This window comes from Gopherus flavomarginatus, chromosome 2 (genome assembly GCF_025201925.1).
Source record: "Gopherus flavomarginatus isolate rGopFla2 chromosome 2, rGopFla2.mat.asm, whole genome shotgun sequence".
NCBI classification, from domain to species: domain Eukaryota; kingdom Metazoa; phylum Chordata; order Testudines; family Testudinidae; genus Gopherus; species Gopherus flavomarginatus.
In genome coordinates this window covers 195,894,801-195,919,024 of record NC_066618.1, presented here as the reverse complement: position 1 = coordinate 195,919,024, position 24,224 = coordinate 195,894,801, and the positions used below count along the sequence as shown (strand labels likewise).

At 45.7% G+C, this 24,224-nt stretch overlaps 1 protein-coding gene across 13 annotated transcripts in view; it reads left to right on the top strand.

Annotated features, from left to right (window-relative positions):
* Positions 1 to 24,224, top strand: part of ZNF236 (zinc finger protein 236) — a 192,479-nt gene that overhangs the window by 138,411 nt on the left and 29,844 nt on the right. For 11 of the 13 annotated variants that reach the window (XM_050941761.1, XM_050941762.1, XM_050941767.1 and 8 more), the window contains 2 exons: positions 1,526 to 1,681; positions 18,131 to 18,318. In XM_050941761.1, the coding sequence (XP_050797718.1) occupies positions 1,526 to 1,681; positions 18,131 to 18,318 (344 nt within the window). The remainder of the gene's footprint in view (positions 1 to 1,525; positions 1,682 to 18,130; positions 18,319 to 24,224) is intronic. The other 2 variants (XM_050941771.1, XM_050941770.1) reach the window with 1 other exon arrangement.

The following is a 24,224-nucleotide window of genomic DNA, read 5'->3' as shown; positions in this document are numbered from 1 at the left end:
CTCGTTATGATTTTCCTCCTGTTAAGAATGTGCTACAACATTACCAGTGTAACAGATCTGGTGCTGTACAAGACATTTGTAGAGCTGTAACTTGGTCATTAGTGTGTTCCTTTGCACCTCATTATGCTGTATCAACATTCCAGAGATGATGCCAAACTTGGATGAATAGTCCTCTCATTATTGTTCAGGTAGACTCCGATCCCACTTCCAAACTGAACTGCTTGTATGTCACCTGAAGTAGAATGGACAGGTGCAATCACTTGAAGAAAAAATGGTTCCTAACCTGTTCTTTAACTGTTGTTCTTTGAGAAGCATGCACATATCCATTCCATGATGCCCACCTCTTTCCCCTTTATACTGGAGTCTGTCCAGTAAAAAGGAACTAAGCATTGTTGGGGACAGCTCCATCCTTTATATCAGTGGTCCCCAAACTTTTTTGTCTGGCAGGCGCCAGACGACGAGCCATGGAGGACCGTGGCGGCAGACGAGCATCTGCCGAAATTCCGCCGACAAGCAGCAACGTCAATAGGCATCACCGCCGAAATGCTGCTGACAAGCACCGTCATCCAGAGGCGTCACCGCTGATATGCCGCTGAAAATCAGCGGCATTTCGGCAGCGACACCTCTGGATGATACAGCTTGGCGGCAGCATTTCGGCGGATGCTCGTCTGCTGACCAGTATGTGGGCGCACTTAGATGCCCCGGCGGGCACCGTGGCACCCACAGGCTTCATGTTGGGGACCCTGCTTTATACCATGCACAGCTGTATGAGGCAACAGAGGGCATATGCGCCACCCTGATGGGTGTCACTAAGGGGAAAATGTCCAGCTGTGGTGCACTGGGCCCACAGACCTGTAGTGGAATGACCATGAGTACCATATCTTGAAGAACAGCAGTTACAGAACAGGTTAGTTCCTGTTTTATCAAAGGACAGATTTTCAACAATTAAGCTCTAGGTCCGGGTACTGAGTCTCATGTCTTCATTAGTACGTTTTCATGGGCCTAACTAAATCAGACTTCGTGTTTGCTCCTGAATATCTAAATATTAGTGAGCTCAGTAGTTAAATGTACAAAAATTTGTCTGCCTGGGGTATCTGAAAATCTTCACATGTGCAAACCAATTCTTTATGTTCACAGGTACTAATGAACTGTCTCTTCATTTTCTGATGATGTTTCACCTTTCTGTAAATCAGTTTCATAATATAGATTTCTTTCAATTACATTTTAATAAATTGAGGAAACTTGCACATTTAGCTGGAATTGTCTTGTGTTTTTTATATGTAATAATACACTTGATACTGCTCCTTTTGGAAATATGCCTACAGTAGTGGAGTATACTTTAAAAAAAATCTACAATTTCATAATCTTCCTTACTAATATTGCCCCAAATACAAAATTAATCCTTTTGATTGGATGTCCTATTGTCCTGGTACTGTTTAATGAGAACTTGTTTGAACTAAATACATTAGCAGCAAAATTGCTCTTCTGGAGTTTCCAGATGTCATAGAAGTAATTTCTCTTTTAGGTCAAGATCTTATTCAGCATAATTCTTCTGGAAGTAATGAGTTGAATGGGAGTTTACGACTGACAACACCATCAATTAGCAATCAATCAACAGGTGCTACATTAACTATAAGCAATGATCAACTTCTGTCTCAGGGTACATCACTGAACGCTTCAGGTAAGCACTAATTGAATTCATAAGAGAAATAACTTTCTGTGTGGAAAAATAGTTGCTGGGCCAGTTCAGTAAATCTAAAATGTTAAATTCATTTAGTCTCTGATTACAAAGCCCAAGATTTTGTCTGTTCTCTCACCTGACTCACTCATGTTCATCCCCACAGGACAGGGAGCAAGGGAGAACAAGGGAGTGTATCTAAAACTGGTGCACTGAGATAGTTAAAGGAATAATGCACAGAGGTTTCCTATTAAATTAGAGGCATTAGGGAACCTGTCATGTGGTCAAGGAACAATGATAAAGGGGTCCATGATTCAAATTTCCCGTAGGACTTGTTATCTCATTGTATTGTAAATATGAAGCAGTTCATACTCCTATACGAAAAGTGAAATTTACTGACTGTTTCTGATGTGGTAGGTCCCTGTTGCTTTCCTTTCCCTGAGTGGATGCAGGTCCTTTGTATTTATAAGCAGGCAGTTCTTCTTTGAGAGCATCCTTCTGGGTCTCCACTTGAAATACACATGCGCCTTCCATTGGTGATTGTTGACAGCAGTGCTGTTTGGCTTGCGCATGCGCCCTGCCCGTCCTCGTTGCGACAGATGAACTGTCTTCAGTTCCTTCTCAGCTGCTATGGCCAGAGACAGAGAGTTCAGTAGTACTCGCTTGTGCAGATGCCTGCCTCTTAGTTGCTTTTTTAGTTTTATTTTTATAGTTAATCATTTTATTTCTTTTGGGATCTTTTCCACTAGCTGAGGCTTTGGCCTCTTGCTGCCTCCACTTCCCTTTGCACAGAGGTGTCCATTTTCAAGAAGCCTTTTATATTTTGGGGCATGCTTACATCCCCAGGCTTTAAAATCGTTACCTCACTTGCTTGGAGTCCTTCCCGGTTAATGACAGCCACTCTCACTGTATCTGCTGCCTTGGGAATACACGTGTGCCCTCAAAATGCAATATCTGCACTAGTTTTAAGAGCCACTGTAGGGAGATTAAACTTCACCTCTCCATGATGGAGTGTTCCCTTCATCTGGCTTCAGGTCCAGGCCCAGAGACCCCCCACCCATACAGTGGCCTCCAAGCGACCATATTGCCCCATCAGCCTCCGGTAGACCTACAAGTGAAGTGGGAAAGATTTCCATGAAAAGGAGTACTAAAACTCCTTAAAAAGAGCATAGTTCTAAGAGATCATCTGTACTGGGGACTCCATGCCCCTTAAAGGCTTCCAAGGAGGTTCAAGAGATCTCAGTACCAAGGGTTCTAAGTTGCAGTCCTTGAGCTCATTTAAATCACATGGTACCCAATGATTGGTATTGAAGCCTCTGGTACCATCGAAGCATGCCTGAAGTACTAGAGACTGTAGGGACTCCTCACTGAAGAAGTTAGTATTGCCTGCAGCATTTGCTGTATCTTTGGTGCCTAGCGAATATCAATGTTGCTGGCACTGCCCTTAGTGCAGCAGGCCTCTTTGTCCACAGCCCATCAGGTTCCTGTGCAACCTCACCCAATACCACAGGAGTTCAGATTTTCCAGGTATTTTTGTCTCCCATGAACTTACATCTCCTTTATTAAGCTCAGTTAGACTCCTGGTATGGCATCCTCTGCTATCTCTAGTACCTCACCTATCACCTGTACTGCATGATTCCCCTGTGTCCATACATACATACATACAAACAGATTATCACTCTTCCTTCATCTGCTCCTCCATTAAACTTTTCAGATGAGAGCTCTCAGATGTTCAAATTTCTGTTCGGGTTCTTATGAGTCTAGACCACACTCTCTGGAACATGCTAACATTGAGGGATACTTCACGGCTTGTGCTGCTTCGACCTCCTCAGCACCGTCCTTAGTATGACAATCCTGGATGCCTGTCTCATTTCCTTATGTGCCTTCGTTTCCAGTGGCCATATTGGGACCCTTGGGCTGCATACTGCCAACAATTCTCCAAGGCGCACAGCACTCACAGGGAATGTCAGGGACTTCATTCCCTGATTCCCTCCATTCTCCAACAGCAATCCCCACCTCATGATGAAACATTAGAAAAACAGGAGAGTTGATGAGGAGGCTACTCTGACAAATATTTCCTGATCCTCCCTGGATGAAGCTATTATGCTCCTTCCATGTGCTGTGGACCACTTCAATTTCAAGGCTGCTTGAAAAGAATGGCAGCCACTCTTCAAATATGCCTGGAAGAAGTCCAGTAGACTTAACCTAAATTGTTGGACATCCTTGCTGTGCTATCTTCATCATGGGTGGCCCTCCCCATAAACGAGACATTGTTAAACCCATTAAGACAATTTGGCAGGTCCCTGCTACTGCCACCTCACTTCTCTCGCCTCCTCTCCCGACCGTCTAATAGCTAAGAGGTCAGACAAAAAGAATTAAGTTCCAGCTAGCGGTTCAGAATTTTTGTTTTCCCACCCATCCCCTAACTCATTGGTTATGGATGCAGTGAATGAACGACACAGGCAGCACTATTTGAAGACCGTCTTGTGATAAGGCTAATGTTCCATGAGCTCATAGATATTTTGGTCAGAAGAGCTATTCAGTTGCCATCTTGCTACCTTGTAGTTTGGAACTTAGAAATCAGTTTCAGGCAGTTCTTGCAGAAGGGCCTCTATCCAGAACAGCTTTACAGTCCTCTCTCGATGCCGCTGGCAAGTGCTGTTAAATCCATTTCCACAGCTCTAATCATGTGTCAAGTCTCATGGTTGCAATCCTCTGGAATTCCGTGTGAAGTCCAGAACATTGTAGAGGACCTTTCCTTTGATCATCTGAAATTATTTTGCAAGTTCTCTGATAAGTCTCTGCATTCTCTGAAGGACTCAGGGCAACCTTTCACTTGCTGGGCATAAATACACTTGCAAACAAGAGGAGATTTAGTCAGCCTCAGACAGCGTAGAGATCCTGATCAGCTCAGTTTCCCACCTATCACAGCACCTCAGAAGCACCTAAAAAGAAGTGCTGCATGCAGAGGGGGAAATTCTTAACTGCTGCACCTGGATTGACGCAGCAGCCACCATCAACAAAGTGTTTGTTTTGACGCCTTGGTCGAGAGTCACAAACACCTCCATGATCCAGATTTGCTGCTGTATTATTCTGCCCTTTCCTTCCTCTCAACTTCTGGGGATTGTCTCCCATTTCTGAACTTCATGCGAGCAGATTTCTTCTGATAGATAGCTCTTAGAGGTTATAGCATTGGGCAGCTTCATTCTCTTGCATTCCCTGTCTCCCTTCCTGGTCCCTGTTCAGGAATCCATCTCATGAACTTCTCCTGACGCGAGAGGTTCTCTCCCTTCACTGCATAGGAGCCATGGAACAAGTTCCGACTTAACGTAGAGGAAGAGATCTATTCCAATTACTTTCTGATTTCCAAAAAGAAGAGTAGGTGGAAGCCAATTCTAGATCTCAGCATGCTGAGTACCTTCATCACGGTACAGAGATTCATGATGGTAACACTAGCTGCTATCATTCCATCCCTAGATTCAGAAGACTGTTTTGTGACCCTTGACCTTCAGGACATGTACTTTCATGTCACAATACAGCCCTCTCATGAGAGAGCCTTACACTTTGTCATAGGTCAGGACCACTGTCAGTACTGAGTCGTCCTTTGCAGCCCATCTGCTCTGCACCCATCGTGTTTGCAAAAGTTATGATGGTAGTTGCCTCAGAGCTTTGCCAATGAGGAGTAATTTGTTTCCCCTATTTTAATAGCTGGCTTCTCAAGGGGTATTCCAATGTTGAAGTACAAACTGCTGTAAAGAAAGCTATGTCCGTCTTCCACATGCTTCGCCTTCACCTCGGTACTGCAAAATGGACCCCTCTTATTTCTATGGAGAATGGAGTTCATTGGGGCCACTCTTGATGCCATGACATCCATAGCCTGCCTACCAGAGGACAGGTCTCTCACTCTGACATACTTAATAGCTCAAGTCCAAATGAGCCCCCACACCCTTGCCAGATTGTGCCTACAGCTCTTCGGGCATGTGGCAGTGTGTACATTATCACGTTACATGCCTGCTTACATATACCCTGCTTCAAAGCCTGGCTCAGGACAGTTTATACCCTCCCAGCAGAGAGAGTTAGAACAAGTTGCTTTTTATTCCCAGCTGAGTGCTAGTCTCTCTTGAATGGTGGAAGAATACAGACAAGGTATGTTCAGAGATTCCTTTCAGTTATCCACCTCCTACTGTCACAATAGTTTTGGATGCATTCACCTGAGAATGGGAGACTCATCTATGGGGCCATGTTATCCCATGCAGATAGTCCGCCCAGGAGTTTACTTATCAACTTTCTGGAGCTCAGGGCAGTACAGTCTGCTTACCAGCATGACAGAAGGTCATTCTGTTTGTCTAATGACAAACAGGGTCAGTATGTACAACATAAATCAACAGGGGGTTAAGATCCCCTTCTCTGTGCTCTGAGGCACTTAGGTAATAGAACTGGTGTATAGTCCACCATACCTGTATCTCAGCAGGTTATTTTTACAGCTGCCAAAACACTATTGCCGATGACCTCAGCCAACACTTCACCTCAGATCACAAGTGGGAAGTTGAGAGATCCATACTAAAGCAGATTTTCCTTACCTGGCATCTTCCAAACAATAAACCTTTTGTCCAGTACTGCCAACTGCATATGTGCTAAATTCTGTTCGAGAAGAGGTCTCAATCACCATTCCCTGGGGACACCTTTTTTCCTTTCCTGATCAAAGAGTCTCCTATATACCTTCCCCTCCAATGCTGCTAATCTTCAGCATTCTACACAAATAGGACAAAGCCATGGTAATTTTGATTGCATCAACCTGGCCAAGACAGGTATGGTTCTTCTTCGAGTGTTGTCCCTGTGGGTTCTCCACTCTAAGTGACGGTGCTGTTAATTGGAAATTTTCGGTAGCAGTGCCTGGTTGAGGCGCACGCACTCAGTTGGTATCTCCTGCCTTGTTGGAATCTTCGTGCGCCCCACACCCTCCTCAGTTCCTTCTCAACCGTCCTCTGCTGAAGACGGGACTCGGGGCAGTGCTTCCTTTTCTTCCCTGGTCTCTATAGGAAACAGTAACAAAGAACATAGAAATAATTATTAATTACTTTCCAGTTGTTTCCCTTCCTTTAGTATAGTTACATAGTTAGTTACTTAATTTAAAAAAAAAAAAAAAAAGCCCCTCAGGCTTGTCTCCTGTTGAGACACTCTCCTCGGCCATCTCTAATTCATAATGCCAGGAGCTTCAGGATTCAAAAGATGCATCTCCAGTCAGGACTCCATGCCACGTTCAGATGGGCACTCATATTGTGTGAAGTGCCTCGGGAACACCCACATCCCCACGAAGTGCCTCCATTGCGCAAGCCTAAAGTCAAGAGCTCATCGTGACAGGGATCTGCGGCTCAAAATCCTGGTGATGGAAAAATCCTTACAGCCGCTGTCAGAGACGGGAAAGGCTAACCTGCTCCCTCATGCTCCCCAGCCAGATCGGAACCGGTGGGGAGCGTTGCTTCACCCTCCCTGGAGCGTAGGCAAGAAGCACAATAGTCTCACAGAAGAGACTCTAACAAGGGTAGGGGATCTCCTGCGAGATCCCTACCCTCTGTGCTGACAGCACCAAAGACAGGTGCCTCAGCCTGCTCTAATGCCTCAGCCACTGCTGTGACAGAGCACAGAGGCAGGGACCCGACCTCCCCTGCCGGGAAGGTCCTTGTGGAGCTGATCCTCTCAGCGCCACAAACGGCCACGGCGCGGACACCTTGCTCCTCGGCACCGCAAACGGCCACAGCGCTGGCACCACGCTCCTTCTCGGCACCGACAACGGCCGCGGTGCCGACAGCACACTCTGCCTCAGCAACGAAAACAGCTGCGGTGCCGACAGCACGCTCCTCCTCGGCACCGAGGAAAAACGTCTGCACCGAGCCTGTCTTCTACCCGCACATCAGCAGCAGACTCCCTGCAGGGCACCTCTAAGCAGTCTACAGCAACACTCTCTTTCTCACTTTCTCCTACTAATGAGCTAGAGCAGAGAGCAGGCTCAGCTCAGCCCAGGGAGCAGAAGCAACAGTTTCTCACCCAAAGTGATCTTTCAGTGCCACCTGAGCTCACTCTCCGCTCCTAGACACACAGGACTCATTTCTTGAACCGCCACTCTCTCCACCTGAACTGGCTTTCACTGACGGGGAACTTGATTTACAGCAGCAAGCGGAGTTCTCGCCTCCTGCTTCTCCTCTACAGGCGCCTCTACCACCTCAGGTCATGGCTCAAGCTCAACAACCTCAGTTTCCCTACTTTGCCCCCTCCCCCCCCGTGGGCGGCACCTGGTTCTCCTACGCTATGCCTTGGCCTCAGTGGTACCCATGGCAACATCCTCCTACCAATCATCCTCCTTCCGTGCCTCAATCTCCTGCTCCATCCACTTCTAGGGTGCCTGAGCCCCCCTCCTGAGACTGGGAGCTATGCACCATATCCTGACTCACCGACCCCTAACTCTCCACTAGCCTCGGATGAAGCCCTCCTCCCTTCACCTCCACAGGCCGTGGACGACTGCAAACAATTTCAAGAACTTTTTAGGAAGGTGGCATTCAGTCAAGATATCCCCTTAGAAGAGGTTCAGGAGACGCAACACAAACTCCTTAGAATCCTTCAACCGTCTTCGCCCTCAAAAATTGCACTCCCTATAAACGAAGCACTCATGGAGCCAGCTGACACTCTCTGGCAAACCCCAGCCTCTTTATTACCAACTTGCAAGAAGGCTGAACGTAAATATTATGTCCCTGCAAGGGATGCAGACTTCCTATTTTCTCATCTACCACCGAACTCTATTGTCATGGATGCAGTTGCACAGAGGGCGAAACAGTCACAATATCGACCCACCCCGCAAGACAAAGATCTTAGATGCCTTGACGTCCTGGGCCACAAGGTTTATACGTCCTCTACACTACAATTCAGAATTGCAAACTATTCTGCTCTCCTCACCAGTTATGATTTTGATAATTACAATAAACTTTTTGAATTTGCCTCCTACATTCCAGAGGATAAAAGAGCAGACTTCAAATCAATCCTGACTGAGGGCCAACTGATTTCCAGAACGGCCCTACAGGCATCTTTAGACACGGCAGACACAGCAGCCCGTACCACCGCAACTGCTGTGGTTATGCGTAGATCTTCATGGCTCTTCGCATCCTGCATTCCAAAAGAACTCCAGACCAAAGTGGAGGATCTCCCCTTTGATAAGGACAAACTTTTCTCCAAAAAACCTGATGAACTCCTCCATACCATGAAAGATTCTGGAGCAACACTGCGCACCCTGGGCATTCACCCATCCCTTCCCAGCTGACAACAATACCAACCCTACCAAAGACCACGCACACATCAGTACTATCGTCCTCAACCCAGACCATATGACACAACTAGGAATCGTACTAGACCCCCCCAAGCGCAGACAAATCAAAATCAAGCCACCACCGTCCGTCCATCGGGCAATAAACAACAGTTTTGAAATGTTGGTCGAGGGTCTGCACGACCACCCCTTGATTCCACTGCTTACTTGCCCATTTGGCCACCGCCTCCAGAATTTCCAACATGCCTGGCAGCAGATTACACAGGACCGCTGGGTCCTCGAAATAGTTCAGGCCGGTTACTCCATCCCTTTTATATCCTACCCTTCCCCATCCCTCTTCAGGGACCCTTCTCACGAGCAATTACATCGCATGGAAGTGGCACATCTGCAGCTAGGCGCAGTGGAACCTGTGCCGACGCAACATCAAGGGACAGGTTTCTACTCCCATTACTTTCTAACGCAGAAAAAGAACGGAGGATGAAGGCCTATACTAGACCTATGCTGACTGAACAAATTCGTGAGGATTACAAAGATTCAAGATGGTCACACTGGGCACAATAATACCTGCATTGGATCAAGGAGACTGGTTCACAGCCCTCGACCTACAGGATGCTTACTTCCATATATCAGTTCATCCAGCTCACAGACGCTTTCTACGATTCACAATCGGTCACGACCATTTTCAATACAGAGTTCTTCCTTTCGGACTCTCCACAGCACCAAGAGTTTTTTCCCAGACTCTAGCCGTGGTTGTGGCTCACCTCCGCAAACACGGGGTCACGCTGTTCCTCTACCTGGACGATTGCCTCATCAAGGGCGACTCCTATGGCGAGACACTTCAAGATACGCTTTTCGCCATTTCCCTCTTTCACAGCCTAGGCCTCCAAATAAACTTCAAAAAATCCACCCTAACACCTACACAACAGATAGACTTCGTTGGAGCTCATCTTGACTCAACCCAGAGCAGGGCCTCGCTCCCATACAACAGATTCCTCGCTCTCATGCAGCTCATACGCATGCTCTCTATTTGTCCCAGGACACAAGCAAGAATCTGCCTACAGCTCCTCGGCCACATGGCAGCCACCACCTTCGTGGTTCAACATGCCAGGCTATACATGAGATGTCTACAGGGCTGGCTCAACTCCAGTTTCAAATCCAACAGACACGCCTTAGGGATGCTGTTAACTCCTCCTCTCAATGTTATAGCTTCCCTACAGTGGTGGACAAGTCCAGAAAACCTCTGCACAGGGGTTTCCTTCCAGCAGTGATCCCCAACCTCTCATGCTCACCACAGACGCTTCCCTAATCAGTTGGGGAGCGCATCTAGGGGGACACAGGGCACAAGGCCGGTGGTCCGCATCAGAGATACATCTACACATAAATCTCTTAGAGCTCAGAGCAGTGAGGAGAGCGTGCCTTCACTTTTTTCCCCTCCTAAAGAACAAATATCTGCGGGTCTTAACAGACAACATAGCATGTATGTACTACATAAACAGACAAGGGGGAGCCTGATCACATTCCCTTTGCATGGAAGCCATTTGACTATGGAATTGGTGCATATGACATCGAATACAAATCATCGCTTCCTACCTACCAGGCTGCCACAACACTACTGCCGACGCACTCAGCAGGCACTTCTTGACAGAACACGAATGGAAACTGCATCCCGCAATACTCCAACAGCTGTTTTCCTCTTGGGGCACCCCGTCAATAGATCTCTTTGCCACGACCCAAAACCGAAAATGTCCCCGGTTTTGCTCCAGAGCGGGACTCGGGACTGCATCCCTAGGAGATGCATTCCTCATCCCATGGAAATTGTACCTCCTGTATGCCTTCCCACCAATCCCTCTGTTACACAGCGTTCTTCGGAAGATCGCGGACGGCAAGGCCCAGGTCATTCTTATTGCCCCGGCTTGGCCAAGACAGACATGGTATCCCTACCTACTCCGCATGTCCTCTCATCACCCATGGGATCTCCTTAATAGGCCAGACCTTCTTTACCAGGAGAACGGATGAGTTCTTCACCCTCAGCTCAAAAGCTCCACCTCACAGCCTGGTTCCTTCATGGTTCCAAACCCATGAACTAGCCTGTTCCGAGCAAGTCCAATATGTCCTCCTGCACAGTAGGAAAGACTCCACTCGTAAAACCTACCTGCAGAAGTGGAAGCGTTTCACTCTCTGGTGCTCACATAATCACTTAGCACCCAATAACGTGACCCTCCCTAACATTCTAAACTATCTCCTGAAACTAAAACAGGATGGACTTTCGCTCAGCTCAACTCCATCAAAGTGCACCTGGCGGTGCTTACCACCTTCCATGACCTATTAGATGGGTACTCACTCTTTACCCACCCCACCATTAAACGCTTTCTCATGGGCCTGCAAAATCTCTACCCTGAAATTCACCCAACAGCGGCTGCATGGAATCTTAACCTCGTTCTTCACACTCTCATGAAACCTCCATTTGAGCCCTTGGCTACCTCCTCTCATCTCCATATGTCCATGAAAGTGGCTTTCTTAGTTGCCATAACATCGGCAAGGAGAGTTGGTGAAATGAGTGCCCTGATGGCCCATTCTCCCTACACAATCTTCTCTAAAGACAAAGTCACTTTGAGACTACATCCTAAATTTCTTCCTAAGGTGGTATCAACCTTCCACCTCAACCAACCTATATATTTACCTTCTTTCTATCCCAAACCTCACAAGACTCTGCAAGAGGCAACCCTGCATACTCTCAACATCAGAAGAGCAATCGCCTTTTATTTAGACAGGACCAAACCATTTTGCAAGTCTCCACAACTCTTTGTTGCCATTGCCAAAAAATTGAAAGGCACGGCTATCTCTAAACAATGCCTATCCAAACGGATCTCTGACTGTATCAGATCTTGTTACCATGCGAAAAATCTTCAACCGCCCGAAGGCATTAGAACTCATTCCACTCGAGCCATGTCGACATCCATTGCCTTCCTACATTCCTGACATCTGCAAAGTGGCTACATGGTCATCTGAACACACGTTTGCAAAACACTATGCTTTCATGCAAGACACCACGGCTGACACCATAGTAGGCCATACAGTACTATCTACAGTACTCACTGCTGCATCTCCAAAGTCCCACCAACCATAGTGGGTACTGCTATACAATCACCTAGAGTGGAGCTCCCACAGGGACAGCACTCGAAGAAGAAGAGAAAGTTACTCACCTTGCAGTAACTGAGGTTCTTCGAGATGTGTGTCCCTGTGGGTGCTCCACTGCCCGCCCTCCTCCCCTCTACTTTAGAGTACTTAGTAGGATTCTCCATGGTAGAGAAGGAACTGAGAAGAGTGTGGGGAGGACACACTCAGGAAGATTTCAACAAGGCGGGAGATACTAACTGAGGTGCGTGTGCCCCAACCAGGCACTGCTACCGAAAATCTCCAATCAACAGCGCTGGGACGCACCGTCACTTAGAGTGGAGCACCCACAGGGGGGACACATCTCGAAGAACCTCAGTTACTGCAGGGTGAGTAACTTTCTCTTTCCTTCCCTTCTTTATCTCTCTTCCCAGCCAGCCATCACCTAGGATTTGGGGAACATTTGTCACCCCAGCTTGGTCGCTCTCAGGCTCAAGACTTGGTACCTAGATGGCTTTCAGGATTAGAACTCTCCTGTTCCAGAGAGGATCAAGAAGTCTTTCTGAACAGCAGAAAATAATCTACAGTAACTCCTCACTTAACGTTGTAGTCATGTTCCTGAAAAATATGACGTTAAGTGAATCCAATTTCCCCATAAGAACTAATGTAAATGGGGGGGTTACGTTCCAGAGAATTTTTTTTCACCAGACAAAAGACTACACAATACATACATACACACACACACACACACTCTGTAGGTTTTAAACAAACCATTTAATACTGTACACAGCAGTGATGTTTGTGAAGTTTGGTGGAGGTGGTGGAATCAGAGGGTGGGATATTTCCTGCTAAATGATGAACTAGTGCTCAGCTGAGCCCCAACTGTTGTTAATGTAGCCTCACAGTCTACAAGACAGCACAAATGGAGGGAAAGGAGAGAGCATGGGAGAGAGAGAGATGCAGGTTGCCCCTCTAAGTATGTTGACCCCACTCTAAGTACATTGCCTTTTTAAGTAGATCAGCAAATTGAGACAGCAGCTGCTGCCAGCAAGCTCCCTCTGTCCTGAGCCCTGTTGTGTCCCAGATGTCCCTGCTCTATATAGATGGGGGGAGGGGGACACCGTGACATTAGCGACCCTCTTATCTCACCCCCGCACAATAAGCAGGAGGCTCCTGGGAGCAGCTCCGAGACAGAGGGCAGGAGCAGCACATGGCAGTGGGGGAAGGGACAGCAGAAATGTTGGTAATTGATAACCTGCAGGGCGGCTGCCGCACAGGAAACTTAGGGGAGCGGGGAGTTGATAGAGGGGCAGCCGTCCACCCTGGTTCCAAGCCCCCACCAGCTAGCTGCATTGGGCTGCTCTTTCTGTAAGCAGTGGACAAAGCAGGCGGCTGCCAAACAACATTATAAGAGAGCATTATGCAACTTTAAATGAGCATGTTCTCTAATTGATCAGCAACGTAACAATGAAATCATGTTAACTGGGACGCCTTTAAGTGAGGAGTTACTGTGCCATGAATTACCTTCAGAAATGGAAGCAATTTTACCACTGATGCACTTGCCATCACCTCTCTCCTGTTGATTCCCCATCTTGGAGATTTTGGAATACCTATTCACTCTGAAGAAAGGTCTCTCTCGTTAAGTTCCATTCAAGTCCACCTAGCAGTCATCACAGAATTTAATTCTCCTGTGGAAGGTTTTTCAGTATTTTCTCATCCTTCAGCTTCCAGATTTAGCTCTTAATTTTCTAATGAAATCTCCCTTAGAGCTGTTAGCTTCTTGTGTGCTTTGTGACAGGGTCAGGCCAGATGGCTACAGGAGAGTGTTAAAAGGCAGATGTATTAGTCCCAGATTAAGTAGATCCCTTTTCCCTGGATATGGTAACGGGCAGTTCCAGAACAATCAGGAACTTGCTGGAACCAACTAAGGCGGACAGGCTAATTAGGACATCTGGAGCCAATTAAGAAGAAATTGCTAGAATCAATTTGGACAGGCTGGCTAATCAGGGCACCTGAGTTAAAAAGGACCTCACTTCAGTTTGTAGTGTGCATGTGAGGAGCTGGGAGCAAGAGGCACTAGGAGTTGAGAGTGAGAAGATGTATTGCTGGAAGACTGAGGAGTACAATCATTATCAGACACCAGGAGAAAGGTCCTGTGGTGAGGATAAAGAAGGTGTTGGGAGGAGGCCATGGGGAAGTAGCCCAGGGAGTTGTAGCTATCGTGCAGCTGTACCAGGAGACACTCTAGACAGCAGCAGCAGTCCACGGGCCCTGGGCTGGAACCCGGAGTGGAGGGTGGGCCCGGTTTTCTCCCAAACCTCCAAATTCCTGATCAGACACAGGAGGAATTGACCTGGACTGTTTCTTCTACCAGAGAGGAAGGTCTCTGGGCTGTTTCCTAACCCACATGGTGAGTCTCTGAGGTGAGCAAATCCACCAATAAGTGCAGGATCCACCAAAGTAGAGGAGGAATTTTGTCACAGCTTCTAAATCTTTCCATGAAAATGTTTTTTGGCAAATACCACTTGTAACTGTGCTGCAGTGAGTCACAACTGAGAATACCAAATTCAGGACAAACTGTTGAGAAATAGGGCAAACACACCCCAAAACTGATGATTATTTTTCCACAAGATATATTAGTCCAGTAATAGAAGTAAACTGATGCTTCACCACACTGGCTAACAAGAAGTCAGAAAAACAGTGTCCTTAGGTGTTCCAGTCCTTGTATCACCAGCAAAACCACTAGACTTAATGATCAGTGGTTATTTAAAACCAATTTCATCAACAAAGTGTTCTTCTGATCCCAAAGGACCAGCCACATTGACCTAGGTCAATATATACACCTCTACCCCGATATAACGCGACCCGATCTAACATGAATTCGGATATAATGCGGTAAAGCACTGCTCCAGGGGTGGGGGGTGGTGCGGAGGGGACAAGGCTGTGTGCTCCAGTGGATCAAAGCAAGTTCAATATAACGCAGTTTCACCTATAACACAGTAAAATATTTTTGGTTCCCGAATACAGCGTTATATCGGGTAGAGGTGTAACTTACTCAGTAATCATTCAATTGCCGGTCCTTTAGAATCTAATATCTAAAGGTTTATTTATATAAGAAAGAAAGAAAGAAAGGTGAGAGTTAAAAGTGGTTAAAGGAATCAAATACATACAATAATTATAAGGTTCTTGGATCAGGCTTGTAGCAGTGATGGAATAAAGTGCTGTCTTGTTAAGTCTCAGATTGTTTCCAAATCATTGGAACGTTCTCAGTCCTTTCTTTAGAATGCTCCCGTAAGTTTAAATTTATAGTCCAGAGGTTAGACTAGGAAAGAGACAAAATGGAGATGTCTCCAGGGCCTTTTATAGCTTCTGCCATGTGGAGGGAAACCCATTTTTTCAAACAAAGCCCTCAGTCCAGTTTGTGGAAAAATTTAAGTAACAAGACGGAGTTTGGAGTCTCATAGGCAAGTCACATGTCCACGCCTGCTTTGCTTAGTCATAGCAGAGGCCATTACTCCTACTCTGGTTAGAATGTTCGCAGGAAAGTCGATTAAGTAGATAGGTGTCTTCCATGGTTCATTGTGAGTTGTGTTCTTTGATGGGCCATTCAACTTGGATAGTTCCTTCACAATGTGCTGGCTAAATAACTTTTGGTGCTACCACAGGAGCAAACATTTGAAATGCAGGTACATAGTTAATATTCATAACTTCAGATACAAAAATGATGCATGCATACAAATAGGATAATCATATTCATCAAATCATAACTTTTCCATTGACATCTTACATAATTACTGCGGTGGTTCAGGTCCATACTATTCTCCGGTCGGTGGTGCTCGTCCTCAACAGGAGTACTTCCATTGACCTAAGAGGGGCAGTCTGGGGAGCTGAAAGCCTGAGCTCTCAGTTTTGCTCACTGCTTTCTGCCAGGAGCCTGGCTGCCCCACAGGCTCCTGGCTCCCCACTCACCACCAGCTGTCCTCCCTCACGCACTCTTGGTTCCCTGCTGGGAGCCTGGTGGCCCTGCCTGGGCTCTCGCCTCCCTACCGGAAGCAGGGAAGCCGTCTGGGCTCTTGCCTCCCCACTCCCCAATGGGAGCGGGGCAGCCCCCCAGACTCCCAGCAGGGAGCCTAGGCGCAGCTGGGTTCCCATCTGGGAGCCAGAGCAGCACCCAGGCTCTTGATGTGGAATGGGGAGCCCAGACTCTGGGGGCAGCTTGGCTCTGTGTGGGGAGCTCGGGCAGCTGCCCAGCTGGGACATGGAAACGTGAAATTGACAAGAATAACAGCCAACAGTCGTGGAGGTGGAGTTATGATGTTGGTGTAGTAGGGCACTTACATAAGTGGGAGCAAGGCTGTAGTTTGTACACTTACATAGTTAGGTTGACATAAACCAGTTTGTCAACCTCACTGTAGTGTCGACCAGGGCCGAGACTATGCATATCTTACACAGACAGAGCTAAACGAACAGTAGTGTCTTCCCAGATACTTTCTAAATAGGTTTCCATTTTCATCCTCTCCTGATATACAGCTGCTAATGGGCTGTGTCCAACTAGGGTGATAGCCCACTTTACTACATTTCAATCTATGTCCATTGCCATACTGAAAGATGTTCCTGTTGCAGAAATCTACAAAGCTGCTACATGGGGATACTTTCTCAACACATTAGGCCTTGGTGCATGCCTCTAGAACAGATGCTACATTTGGTTATGCAGTTCTAGGCTGGGTTCTGAAGTGCCCATCTCCTTCAGAGGGTACTGCTCGAGAGTCACCTCAAGTAGAGCACGCATAGGGATACTAGTGGAAGAAAAAGGAGAAATTACTTACTTTGTACAGTAATTGGAGTTCTTCAAGATGTCTCCCTATGGGTGCTCGACTACCCACCCTCCTTTCCCCTCAGCTGCAGAGTCTCTTCTGTGGTAGAAAAGAACTTGAGAATAGTTCGTCAATCAGTCCTAAGTATCCTCAGTACAGGGCAGTGGGCAATGCAGCTTTTAGATTATTCCAATATTTTCTGAACACTCTGTCATGGAGTGTTCATTGGTGTTACATCAGGATAAAGGTCTATACCATACAGGGCTGAACTTTCTCAATAAATCTAAGGTCTAAAACTTCATGAACAAAGCAATCTTTCTCTTAACAATAGTAAGTATTAAAACATAATTCTGTGCACTGCAGACTAATAAGTAGTACCTGTACCTCATACTGTTCAGGCAGGTGGCAACCTTGAGGGTGACTTTCTCATATCCCCAGTTATTTCAGATTCAGAATAAATTGGTTCATGACTAGGCAGCTTGTTTATATAGATGGTGTTGGAACTACCTGGTGGCTATTTCAAGCCACTACATTTCTATTATTTTCATATACTGTAATGTGTTCTAATGTAGGTTTATATTTTTGGGGCCCTGTTCTGCAAACAGGTGCATTAACTAATCTGTTTACAGAATTACATTATTATTTTATTATTTTTATATTAGAGTGGACACATCTCACAATAATATCTGAGCCTTTTATACAGGAAAATAAGATCTGGCCCTGCTCTTGCTATCCTAATGTTTGGTCACTTTTACTGGTTTTTGTTTTGTGGTGGAATTTTCTTTCTTTGTGTTTCTTTAAATTTTGTTGACTTCTTGGCTTCTGGTGTAAGTAGGTTTTTGAAAAAGGTGAGTTTTTCCTCTGAGTTCTGAAGGTGATCAGATGAAGACACATTCTAATCTCCTGTGGTAGGGTGTTCCATAGTGTTTACCTAACACTGAAAACTTGTCTTCAGTTATACTGCTTGTAATGGACCCATGTCCATACAGCACAGTGCAAGACTCTCACACAAATAAGTTGTTTTTCCTGTTGTTTGCCACCTGTTTGACTAAAAGAGGAGAAAGATCTGCAGTGGTGCCACCAAGTCTTAGTAAAGAATTAGCAAGCAAGAAATTTTCACCTAAGTTATTCACCTAAAATAAAGTAACCCTGTAGTTAGGATTGAGGCTTATGTTTCCTTTTTTAATGTTGTGCATACTTTATTTTTTGCAGAACTTAATACGTCAAGTGGAAATCTTTCTTCAACACCACCCATGTCTCAATCCACAGTTTCTGCTCAAAACTTAGTAATGTCTTCATCAGGAGTTGGAGGAGATGGTAGTGTTACCTTGACCTTGGCTGATACTCAGGGCATGTTATCTAGTGGTCTTGATTCAGTTACACTTAATATCACTTCACAGGTTAGTGCAATTTACTGCTCTGCTCTTCTGGTAGAGTAATAGTACAATCTCAAGGGACTGAAGTATCTGAATGTTTTTCCAGAAAGTAATTTTTACCACTTACGCACAGTAGATGAAGATGCAATTAATATTTTTGCTGCTAACAGTGTGCACATTGTTGCCTAGAACCATTACAAAATTTCTTACGTGGAGTTGGAGCTTATGCCGCCTCATGCTCCCATGGGAAGGTATGAAGGCAGGAGTTCCCGTGACCCTCCCTGAGTTTCTTCTTACTGCCCGTGGCAGCAAAATGGAACCAATCTTTAGAACAGCTTTTAGTTCTTTAATTTTCAACTGCATGTCCCTGTCCAGATTGAATTTCTTTGATTTGATCCCCTTATTCAGCACACTCTCCCCATTCCCTCTCTTCCCCCCAGGACATACCCCTCTATACAAAGACCTCAATATGGTGGAGTCAAAACCTGTAGGCTTCAAGCCTTGTCCATCCTTTGACAGACTAATTTTTTTTAAAGGTGGATACAGCAGTTGTGGTGTATAATTCATCCAAGCAGCAAGTGCTTGGTTTGCCTTTCATTCTCTACTCATATTAAAGGTCAAGATATGTGAGCCTGAAGCTCCATCTCTTAGAACAGTCTGAGAGTGACATGAGACCTAGAAGATCTAGGCTCGAGTACCCCCATACTGGTCAAATTTGCACCATCCAGCACTCCATCAAGCAAAGAAGACTGCACCAAGCAAACAAGTGGCACTGACAGTATCTACACTGTCACCAACTGCAGCATTGAGTCTATCAAAACTTTTGATATTGAAGATGATGCCATTTTTGATAAATTGTATGGTCAGTTGGTCAAGAGACTAAACAACCGATGTCAGTCAAATTTATTAATATGGTACAGGAAGAAGGTTCTATCTGACACCAATCTTCAAAAAAGAGCCGTCCTGTACAGCAGTGTTACATTCACCTTGTACAGAAGGTGTGCTCTCCAAAGTTCTACTTCTAAAGCAATCTTTTTATAACTTACTTGATTACCAGTAAAAGGAACCATATTCTTCATTTGAAACTAGGTTCAGCCAATTAGCTTTTTATCTTGTTTTTCTGGTACCATGGTGTGCCCCTTATCTTTCTTCTGAACACACTGTGCATTCTAGCTCATGATGAATTCTTATCTTTATTATGAGTATATGCATTCCATGTACTAAGGGATGTGAAGACACCTCCTAAGCTTGCACTAGGATAAATAGGTTTGTGACAATAACCACCTTTCTGTTTCTATAAGGAAACAATTCTATATCCTGATACAGACAATGTTCCTGTCTACTTAAGCCAAAGCTTACCTCAGTTAATGCAAGGTGGTGTGGGATACTTGACATAAGTGAACAGGATTATTTCAAAGGTACAGGCTAATTTGGTCTATGTAACGGCTATATTCATACTTAATATTGATACTTAATGCTTAATATATATGTATGATAGCCAGCATAAATTAGTTAACATCACAGACTTCTTAGCGTATGCACAACGAGCCTCAGGTGGCATGTGGCCAGGGTTCATCACCAAATTTGGTCTGCTAGTTGGATCATTAGCTTCCCCGGTCTGGGCTGGAAACTGCTGGGGAGTGCAACGTGAATGCTGATCCATGCCCCTCACCAAAAACATTGAAATAGGACATTAAAACAGGCCACCCAGAACACTGGGGCAGGACTTTGAGGAAAAACTCAGTGTCCTCTCATGTAGAGAGAGACCGGAAGGCAAGAGGATAAACGTTCTCCAGCACAAAAAATGAGTGAAAAGGAGTAGATTGCAGGGCAGCAGACTACATTTAGTACCAAAAGCACCCGTACCATCATCAACTTTGGCACCAGGTGAACTATCATGGATCATACCCAGGACATACATCAACACTGGAATATCCAACCAGGGCCAACAAGACCCCAGTACTGAGACTCCTCATCACCAGGATTCAAGCTGGCACTAGCATTGAGCAGGGAGCTGTCTTTCCCCCACCGTCCCCCATGTGATCCATGAGTGGTGCCACCAAGAGACCCAAGGAATTCATCAGAGCCCAACCTTTGGCCTACCACGAATGGCATTGGTCCAGTCCACAACTTATCAGCCACCTGGATTTATATGGGATGCCTCCTTGGCCCCTGTGGCGTATGGTCCGTCTTCCCAGATCTCTACTTTCCAAGCCCCTTGTTTCAATCATGTAAGAGGAAAACATCTCCCTCTCCAGCTGCATCCTTGCCTGAGCCACACTTGCTGGATCTTTAGTGGTCTCAGCTGTCCAAGAGAAGTCTTATTCAGCCAAAAATGTGCCAAAGATAAAGACTGTATTTGTTTGGGAGAAAACCCTATTCTGTGCATTGTTTCAACTGTAAGTGGCTATCAGGGTTTCCAAGACAAGTGTGACTTTTTAACTTGGGGCAAAGTGATTCTGTTCATCAGCAAGCTCGATTCTGAGAGCAGAGGGGAGCTCAGGGACATCATAAAAGAAAACTCAGCTGGTGGCCAAAGTGGCCTTATAAGCAGCTATGGTCAGCAGACACTGCAACTAGGTACATGGCTTAAGTGTTGCCCATGTGGAAGGCATCAGGCTGTGTGCCTTCTTCATGGAGTACAAAGTATGGTTGAGGATCTGCCATTTGAAGGATCAGAGAGAAAATTGGCACTGCCTTTATGCTTGCTCAAGGACTCCAGGGTGACTGTGCTCCCTTTTGCACCAGCAAAACACAGCACACACTGTCCTACCGTAGGCAGCTGAAATACCATTTCAGGAAGCTGATGAAATACAGTAGAGGACATCATTCTTCATGAACTCTGTCCACACATAACAGCAGCAAATGTCTGAGTGGTCACAAGAGTTGCACCAGGGCAGGTCCATGGAGCCCTTTTTTGGAAACTGTCTAACCTCATTCCAATGGGCACTGATCGGATATTACCACTGACAAACTGGGTGCTGGACATCGTAACTCAAGGTTATACTACCTAGTTCCTTTTCCTGTTCTGTTTCCCCTTCCATGTCCCTTTTCAGAGACCTTTTTCACAAGAGCCCTTTACAAATAGAATTGGCCTTTTTGCTCTCCTTCGGAGTCATATAGGAGGTGCCTCAGGACTACAGAGGAAGAGGCTTTTACTCCCTGTGTTTATCCTATCCTAGACAGGAGGAAACTAAGCAAATACGCCACCTCAGATTTAGATTCATAACACTTTGCTTCCATCATTCCATTACTCCCAGCTCAAGACTAGTTCACAGCTCATGACTTGCAGGATGCCTGCTTCCATATAGATCTTCATCTCGCTCACTGGGAGAATCTCAAATTTATAATAGGGCCCAACCATTATCAATACAACTTTCTACCCTTTTGAGTCTCCATGGCACCAAGAATATTCACTAGTGCTTGGCTGTGGTAGTGGCACTTGTAAGGAAACAATAACATCATGTCTGTCTATACCTAGATGACTGACTATTCAGGGGCAAGTTCTGGGATAAGAAAAGACAGCCCTAGATCAAGTCCTCCTCCTGTTCTTTCAGTTAGGGCTTCTAGTGAGCTATGAAAAATCATCTTTCATGCCATCTGAGAATGTAGAATTCAGAGGAACTCTGCTCAAGTCACAGATACCACAGGCATACCCTGCCAAAAGACACACTGAGATCCCTTCAGTTGCTTGTATGTGACATAAGGGTGAGACTATCTATGAACTTTTGCATGTGCCTGGGATTATTAGAATGCATAAGTGCATGTACTTATGTGACATTGTTTGCCTGACTTCACCTGTGACCATTACAGCACTGGCCAAGGGCTGCATACTCCCTATCCAAACACAATATGAGCTTATTGGTCACTGTCCTGCCCCAAGCCTTGTGAGAACTTACCAAGTGACTAAACCTCTTGATATGAGGAAAGGTGGATCTCCTTCTTGATCCCCCTCAGTAACAGTGAAACTTATTACAGATGAAGCAGGGATAAGTTGGGATGCCCACCTGAATCAACTATGTGGTCACCAGACAATCAAGAATTGTGTGGTCACCAGAATCAAGTGTGGTCACCAGACAATCTGAAGTTACATGTCGTCAAGGTGAGGGCACCAGCTTGGCCTGCATAGCATTCATGCCTGGTCTGTGAAACAATACAGTGCAAACTGTGATGGACAGTATTATGGTGATGCACTGTATCAACAGGCAGGGTACCAGATGCTCCTCGCTTTATCTGGAATCCATCAAATGTGATGAATTGTGTTACCAACACAGGATGATTCCACCAGACTTTCTTCTTCCAGAAATCAGCCGTGACCTTACAGACTTCTGTGGAATCCATCCTAGACCCGATATTCTGATGATGGGGACCCATCCAAATAAGCCATAGATTTATTTTTGCCACAATAGAGTATGCCAAATGCAAGGCTTTCTACTCCAAAGGAGGCATATACTTAGAGTCTCTGCCGGATACTGTTTTTCTTGGTGGTGTCACAGTCTCCTTTTATGCCTTCCAGCCAATCCCCGGGATAATATCGAAGATGAGAGGGGACAAGGCTACCATTATCATGATAGCCCCCTACTGGCAGGAACAGTTTTGTCTGTCAGACCTATTATAGATGTCCAGCCAACTTCCAATAGCCTCCCTTATTTGCCCAGACATAGTATCTCTGAACTTGGGACAGAAACTGCACCTCTACTTGTACTTGCTGCACACAGCTGCCTTGGATACTGTGTGGGTGAGCATTCATTACACAGATTGTGGCAGGTGCAAGAGATTCTTATGTAGAGCAGGAAAACTCGTAGCAGGACGTATTTTTCAAAATGGTGAATTTTTTCCATATAGGCAACCCAAAAAAATGTGACTCTTGTTGAAACCCTGATTCCAGATTCTGGACTATATGCTGCTCCAGTTTTTCACATCCTACAATGGTGAGATTTATTAAGGGCTTCCTTCGTGCCTGACATCCAGTTAGAGACCTCCCTTTGATTCATCAAAATGTTCATTATACCATCTACCATCAATACTGTCATCTTAGTTGTTATCAGGTTGGTATGGAAAGTCAGCAAGATCCAAATCCTTATGACTGGACCACCGTACACATCGTTTTAACAGGGATAAGGTGGTGATGATTCCACTCCCCAAGTTCATCCCCTAGGTGGTCTCAGAATTCCATCAGAATAAGTCACTCATCTTGGCAGTCTTCTCAAAATCACACTTGTTTTCTCCAGGAGAAAAGAAACGTCATGCTCTGGATGTCTCCAGAGCCCTACTTTACTATTTAGACATGACAAAGCCTTTCAAACTCACTCTGTCTCTTCATGGCTTTATTGGGTGTATGTAAAAGCCAAGCAATGTCTTCCTGGAGACTCTCAAAGCAGATCACAGAGTGCATTTCCATTTGTTACCAGCTAGTCAGTGAGCTTGTCTTGCAGAACACAGGCTGCTGAACACAGCACAGGAGCGCTGCTGAACACAGCACAGGCGACATCGTTGACCTGCTTCAGAAATGTGCTGATCTCAGAGATTTTCAAAGCAATACGTGGAGTAACTCTGATCTTTTAAAAAATATTCATTTGACATGATAGCCAGGGAAGACACCAAAAGTGGGATTGCAATCTTTGGTGTGACAGACCCAGGCCAGTGCGGTACAGGAGTCTGGTAGAGGGCAAATATATTGATCACTGGGTGAGTAGTTTTCTGTTCCCTGAGCGACCAGAGCAGGGGCTGCACTAGAGTAGAGGGCGGGCCCGGGTTCCCCCCAAACCTCCCAACTCCTGATCAGACACAGGAGAAGTTGACCCAGACTGTGGGGAAGTTCACTGAGGTGAGCAAATCTGCCAAATAAGCGCAGGACCCACCAAGGTAGAGGAGGAACTTTGTCACATTGGCTACATCTACACTTAAGGCAGTGTGTGGAATACAGGTAC